At 38.6% G+C, this 7,206-nt stretch overlaps 1 protein-coding gene across 1 annotated transcript; it reads left to right on the forward strand.

Annotated features, from left to right (window-relative positions):
- Positions 1-93: 93 nt before the first annotated feature.
- LOC102307241 (hydrocephalus-inducing protein) lies at positions 94-7,105 on the forward strand. The gene is made up of 16 exons (XM_042217859.1): positions 94-223; positions 357-506; positions 651-890; positions 1,223-1,352; positions 1,465-1,587; positions 1,802-1,972; positions 2,104-2,277; positions 2,992-3,164; positions 3,426-3,500; positions 3,663-3,846; positions 4,002-4,143; positions 5,483-5,609; positions 5,688-5,775; positions 5,902-5,993; positions 6,488-6,607; positions 6,899-7,105. Exons 1-12 carry the CDS (start codon positions 95-97, stop codon positions 5,520-5,522), a joined length of 1,731 nt encoding a protein of 576 aa, XP_042073793.1. The 5' UTR covers position 94; the 3' UTR covers positions 5,523-5,609; positions 5,688-5,775; positions 5,902-5,993; positions 6,488-6,607; positions 6,899-7,105.
- The last annotated feature ends 101 nt before the right edge of the window (positions 7,106-7,206 follow it).

Genomic DNA, 7,206 nt, shown 5'->3' on the forward strand with positions numbered 1-7,206 from the left:
TATACATTCGAACCTTTGGTATTCTAAAGGCATGAGTAAATCTTTTTAATTGAAACCAGTTTTAACTTGCAGTAATGCGATGTCATTATATTTAATGACATATTGTTGTGCAAAATGTAAGAATTTCTTTATAACCCAACAGATGAAGACAATACAGCTGCTGAACCATGAGTCTGTGCTGTGTCACTGGAGCATAGCTGAGGAGGTTAAGCCTTTTAAAAAGGTATGACTGTTGTTATTTTGTGGATAATATAAAAAATGGAATCCACAGGCCATCTGTGTCGTGCCAAGAAAGATATCAGATAGAGAGAAATATAATAAATGTGATGCCTGCATTTGTTCTTGTTCTCACTCAGATCGATAAGTTCCTGCCCCTCTACAAGCGTAAAAGAGCCTTGCAGGAGCAGCGTCCACCTCCAGTGGTGTTTGAGATGTTTCCCTCCTCTGGTGTGCTGTCCCCTGGTGAACGGGTCAATGTCCACATAAAGTTCAAGCCTGCTGATGGGGTGAACTGCTTTTAATATTAGAACAATAACTGTTAGATATAATTAGTAGCATAACATCATACTGCTTAATCATGAAAAAGTAGCAAGAGAACGTGATATAAAATATGACAAAAGACCTACTGTTTTGCTCTATTTGTCTTTCAGTGTCCTTACAACAGACGGCTAGTGGTGCGAGTCACTGACAGCACCCAGGAGGTGTTCATCGCAGCTCAGGGTCAGGGTGAGGATCCACATCTCGAGTTCTGCCCTTCGGTACTCGAGCTGGGCCCTTGTCTCCCTGCCAGCACTGACGTTGAAGCTGAGGTTACAGTGAAAAACCCCTGTTCTTTCCCCATTGAGTTTTACTCCCTGGAGTTTGACACACAGTATCTCCAGGAAGAAGAGGTAGCACTTTTTTTCTAAAGTTTCAGAAATATTGTTGCAAATTTACTTTAAAATGAAGTGCATGATTTTTAAAGGCAAGGCTATAAGTGGTGTAGTAATATGAAGAGATTATGTGATTTCCTTTCATTGGTAAAATATGGCATGATTAAAAAGGCATCAGAGAAAGAGACAAAGTAGAAATGCTGTGCAATGCAATTTTTTCACTACAGTTAATCTCACACAGCTTTCCTGAATTAAATTATCCGTTTTTGTCTTTTGCATTATGTGGTGTCTCTAATAAGACATTTTTTTCTGGGTTTTTAACTGCCCTCTCTTCTCATGGTCACATGCAGATTCTGCGTTTGATGCAGGATTATAAAGACAACAGTGTGTTACTACTTCCTCCACGTGTCCCGGGAGAAGGGCTTCCCTCAGAACTGCTGGACTATTACAAGGAGTATTGCTCCAAGATGAAAGACGAAGGTATCTTTAAAGATACCTAAGCAGCTATTGATAATATACACACAGTTATGTCAGCACATATTTGTTTTAATGTCTGTCATAATGTCACTTTTAATCGATCTGTGTGCCCCAGAGCTGAAGGCAGGTACGGGTCATGACGATCAAAATGAAGACACACAGGGAGGAAAAAATAAGCCTAAACTAGATGAAGACCACCCAGAGATTAGAACTACAGGTGTGAAACCACCTGAAATGTGTAAGTACAGCAAGTTTCTTCTTTCTTGGTTCTCAGTCATCCAGGCTATGATCACCTTGAGTTGAAAGCAACAGCACTTCTTTGTAATGTCCTTTAAGATGTTTCACTTCTCATCTAGCAGTTCATAAAAAAATGCCATCAATTTTCAGACTTGTGTAATTTTCTTTGCAAACATTATTTTGCTTGTAAAATTAACATTTAAATTCAAATTCAGTTTTCTCAGAATTGACCAGATTGGCGAGCAGCGAGAGTCTAAGACAGTTCGAGATGACCCCTATCTGCAGAGCAGTTGCCCGACATATGGGTGTTGACCTGTCACCTGAGGCTCTGATTGGACGCAATTGCAGAGGCATTGCTATTATCGTATATGGAGCCCCACTGACAGGTTTAAAAACACATTCTGCAATGAAAGAATTTAAATGACGATAGTGTATAAAACAATCATCCCCTGCTGGAGTCAGTTAACTTGATATAAAAGGTGTGTGTGTGTGTGTGTGTGTGTGTTTTTTTTTTCAGATAAGAGCAGCATAGCAGCTGCTCTGGCACTTCGGTATGGAGCAGCGTGCCTCTGTGTTGATGATGTGGTTACAGATATGCTTTTAAATGGCACTTCACCGGTTAGCCTGACAGCCAGACAACTCTTTGACTTTGCTGCTACAGAGCATGCTCAGAAAAATGCTAAGGAAGCTGGTAAGCTGGAAGCTAGAAAGCAGCTTGTGATGGAAAAATGAATAACACCTTTAACTGGTCATTTTCAGTTTTAAGTAAATGGTTAAGAGCTGGGCTGCAGCGTGATTCAGCTGTCAAAGGAAAAGAGGGTGCGACCTGGGCAGATTGCCAGTTTATTGCATGGTCTGAAAAAAGCATCATCTTTAAAAAACGTCCCAAAATACAGATACATGTTTTAAAATCAGAAAGGTTTTAATATGGTTAGAAAACTGAAATTAAATTATGAATTTATCGTTGGTGTGAACAGGTCAAAACAAAAGCCACAAAAAATAGCCTGATATCAGGCAGCAATACCAACTCTTTGTAGCCTGACTCTCACATCTGCAGCTAGGCAAACACAAAGAGGACAGAAGAGTAAACCTTCTCTATATGTGATTGTTGGTTTTTATTAAACTGTTTTGTTTGTTTTTTTCATTTAGCTAAACACATATTAATAGTTGTACTACAAAGTGATGAAGAAAATGTACACGGCAGTATAAAAACTCATCAGAATTTAGAAAATGGTCTAAAAATGAAAATTTCCTTGGGACTAAACCATTAGAACCTACACTTACTGTATCCTCTGCAGCAAATTAAATGAAGCTTACCCCCATCCTTAGAGATAGTTCAGATCTTTTACAGTAAGGCAGGATACCATAGCAGAAGAGTAACTAAAAATTACCCACCTGCTACCAGGTCTGGTCATTGAGGAAACGTCTGGATCAGGACCCACAGCACCTCTTGAAGCCTCCAATCCAGATTCATCGCCTTTTATACAAAATACAGCCAACAACTGTGAGGACAACAGTAGTGAAAATGACTCCAAGGCTCCCCTGATGACTGAAAATCAACACATTGTCCATTGTCTGGTACATTTTCTCAAAGTATCTCCGTATCTGTTGTCTTTGAGCTTTTCACAGGACTTTATTTTGTTTGTTTTTACTTTTTCTTTCTGTTTTAATGTATTTCTTTTCTCTATGAATTGGTGGTCTGGTCCTTGCTTTGCAGTTAAATAATTAATTTAAATTTCATTCCCTTTACACCTCTATACAAAACTATTGTATAAACTGTGAATACAGAGTAATTGTTACTCATAGAAAACCAATTTATTTAGTGTGATTTTGCTTCAGGGAGGAGATGTGACCACACTGAGGAATCTGTTGCCTGAGCATTTACTGGTTGATATCCTAGCAGAAAGATTTCAGGTGAGGTATTATATGGTGTGTGTATATACAGAAAAGTGCAAACTGAATAACTCTTAGCCAGTGCTGTGCAATAAATTGGCACAAATAAGGAATGTTTTCTCTGATGTTTCTCTATTTATTTTGTAGTTCTCTCTAATGTTGGTGCTTACGTTGTGATTACAGTTAAGCGATTGTTATCGTGGAATAGTGATTGATGGCCTGGACTCAGCGTACACTCGGGTTCCAGCGAGCACTCTGCAGGTTGTTCTCAAGGCCTTAAGTAACCGCAAACACATCTATTTGGTCAACTTATCTGACTCTTATACAGCCCTGAAGGCACGGGAAAAAGCTCAAAGCGAAGCTGAAGGTAAAATATTTACAGACAGAAATTCTTATACCTGTGAACAGAACTTATAGTTGTCATGTTTATGTATTGAATTAGATAAATGACCAAAACTGTGTGTGTGCGTGTGTGTGCGTGTGTGTGTGTGTGTGTGTGTGTGTGTGTGTTTTGTTTGTCAGAGGCTCTGCAGAAGGAGAAAGCTGCCAGGGAGGAACAATGGCTGCAGGACATGGATGAGGAGGAGTATAATGCTCTGCCACAGGAGGTGAAGGAGCGCATTAACAAAAAACACAGAGAGGAATTCCGACAGCAGAAGTTTAGGTACTGACAATATTTATTTTTTTCAGTGAGGTTTTAATTTCTAGTTTTACCAAACTGCACAAAGTCAAAACTGATGTTTTAGCTTGATGAAATGGACACAGTCATCAATGGTATGATCAACATGCCTAGTGAGGCTCAGTTCTCTGGGTGAAAATGCCTTGTTGATGCCAGAGGTCAGAGGAGAATGTCCAAACTGCTTCAAGCTGATAGGAAGACAACAATAATTCAGATAACCACTTATTACCAAGGTATGTAGAAAAATCGGGTCCGTCCTGCCTTGTATCAAGAGTTCAGGCTGACGGTGGTGTAATGGTATCAGGGGTATTTTCTCTTGTTCCCTAAGTACCAGCTGAGCATTGTTTAAACACCACGCACACACAAGCCTTTCTGATTGCTGTAGCTGTCCATGTCCATCCCTTTATGACCACAGTGACCACATCTGCTGAGGGCTGTTTCCAGCAGGATAACACACCATGTCACAGATCATAGAGCGTCTCAAACTGGTTTCTTGATAGTCTCCATGAAATTCATTTCATTTTACTCAAATAACTTGGCTAGTCACACAGTCTCTATCCAATGTAGCAGCTTTGGAGTGAAAGCCGAATCAGATATGCAGCTGACAAATCTGAAGCAACTGTTTAATTCTGTCATGTCAGTATGGACCAGGATCTCTGACGAATGTCCCCGAATCCTTGTTTACTATGTTATGAAGAATTTAGGCACTTCTGAAAGCAAAAGTGAGCCCAACCCAGTGATAGCATTACATGCCTAATAAAGTCATCATAAATGATAAGGGAGGTACAGAGTGGTTAATCCATGGAATACAGATGATTAAATTAAATTTTATATTTAAGTTGTTAAGAAGAAAAAGAAAATATAAACACAAATTATGAAAAATAGCACATTGGACTGATTAAGTTCTGCAGTGAACACTTCCAGTTTTTAACATTCGTCTGAAAGGTGAATTTTTAATCAAAATGGCATATTCAAATAATACAAACAATAATAAATAATAAATACATAATATGTGCTTTAACATTTATATCAATAATGGTTTAGAATATGGCATAAGCCACTATAACCACATTTTGAGGTATTTGATGTCATTCATTTTCTGCTTAAACCAGTTATAGACTTAGATTTACTATATCTACCATGGAATAAAAGCCCTCATAGTGATCATAAATATAGAGACTTGAAACTACTTCTTGCTTCCTTCTACATCCAGGAATATTGTGCACAGTTTTATTTATGCTGAGCATGCACAGTTTCACTCAAATACCAGGAATATATTCAAGTTCAAATGAAGGTAACTAAAAACAATTCACTTGTGTGTAAGGGAGCAGATGGAGAAAGAGCTGGAAGAAAAGAGGCAATAGGAAGAGAACCAAAGGTTAAAAGAGGTGGGTGGAAAGAAGGACATTAAAGAACCATCAAGGAAGAAGAGCTTGCTGGGGGTAAAGCAGGTCTGTATCCATTATGAAGACCAGCAAATACAGAGAAAAATTAGAGCACTGAATTAATTTCTCCCCTTTCCTCTGTAGTCAACATTGAATGTGCTAAAGGCGTCTTCTGTTAACGACTCCAAAGAGCAATTAGGGGACACAAGAGAGCAATGTCATCTAAATGAAGGTGCAGACAATTGTAAAAAAAAAACATGTAATATTTTATAAAATGTAATATAGAGTAAAAAATGAAACGGTTTATAGAGTGCAGCATAATCAGTTACTGAGTGACGTCTGGTCATTATTCCTACAGAGCATCATAGCAAAGAGGCCGATGATCCACAGAAGCAGACAGAAGGAACCACAGGTTCTCCTCAACCCACAGACACACTGGAGATAGACAAGGTAGATTAGAGCTTAGCAACGATGTCAACACACTCAACCCCAGTGCATTATTTAAAATGGTAGATATGTATAGCAGACTAATTACCTACTTTGTAACTTACTGGAGTTTTTATACTGCATGTTTGGGATACATTATTTCATAAGATTGTGTAATGTTATACAACAAATCAGATATGAGGAATGATGGAATAATAAATTGTGATGAGTTCTTACTATTTTAACAACATGTCTGATTTTTTTCAAGTATGTTTTGAATACTTGATTTTAATTTGAGAAAAAAGGGATTCAAGAAACAAAGGTACTTCTTGTAGGCCTATTTGTTACTATGTGTGCTGTGAAATCTTCAGCTTCTCTTACTTTAGTTTTTAAAACCACTCAATGAAGAATTAATGATTTACTCTGCAATCCAGTGTCTTGCATTCTGCACAGGATCTAATTACATTAAAGTATTTAATTTTGCTTTTATATCTAACATGAATCATGTTTGTTGCCAGAATACAGAAACTGTAAATGTGAAGAGTGCAGGAGAAGAAAAAGAGTTGAAAGATGGAAAACAAGCAGGGGAGAGGAATCAAAAAGACAGAGCAAGAAGACAGAGCTTACCTGCTGGGAAGGTTTGTACAAATATGCCATTTAAGGGCTCTTTGTTAAGTCAATAACATAAAATCTGAGGCCTGTATTACAAAGCAGGATTTAGTCCAAGTAACTTTGGGTCCAATCCTGGGTTTTCCATACTTCTCATTCAGATGCTTCGTACTCACCTTGGTAACTTATGCTGTAAACCTAACCTGTTCTGGTGCACATTATGTTCTACATTAGAGGTTAACAGACTCACATCATTGCCTACTAACCATTCAAGTGCCACCATTCCTTCATTCTCCATTGCTCACCATACCCCCATTCAGTCCCAGGTGGAGAACCTGCAGTCTAAGTTCTGTCAATACGAGGGGAGCCAAGCCCTGGTGGAGCATATCCTGCAGCACTGGGACCGGCGCCGGGGATTGTTGTTGGTCCCACTCCCCACTGAAGATGCTTTAGGGTCAGCTGAAGTTACAACAGAGAAGCAGGTGTGTTAGCTGGCCAACACACCTGGTGGTCCTCCAATCCCTCCTTTTTTTTTTAACTTAAATGTAAGACTGCTTGGAAAATTGGAAAGGTGTGCTATAATTCTTTATCCTTGTTTGAATCCAAAATATTTTTTCCATCTACACAG

This window comes from Haplochromis burtoni, unplaced genomic scaffold (assembly GCF_018398535.1).
Source record: "Haplochromis burtoni strain Fernald_Lab_line unplaced genomic scaffold, NCSU_Asbu1 Contig_3349, whole genome shotgun sequence".
In the NCBI taxonomy this organism is placed as follows: domain Eukaryota; kingdom Metazoa; phylum Chordata; class Actinopteri; order Cichliformes; family Cichlidae; genus Haplochromis; species Haplochromis burtoni.

Excerpts from the sequence above, each read along its gene's own strand:
- LOC102307241 (XM_042217859.1), top strand. The coding sequence starts at position 95 with ATGACATATTGTTGTGCAAAATGTAAGAATTTCTTTATAACCCAACAG. Across the intron at positions 224-356 it reads AGGTTAAGCCTTTTAAAAAG|ATCGATAAGTTCCTGCCCCT; the intron begins GTATGACTGTTG and ends GTTCTCACTCAG. Across the intron at positions 1,973-2,103 it reads ATATGGAGCCCCACTGACAG|ATAAGAGCAGCATAGCAGCT; the intron begins GTTTAAAAACAC and ends TTTTTTTTTCAG.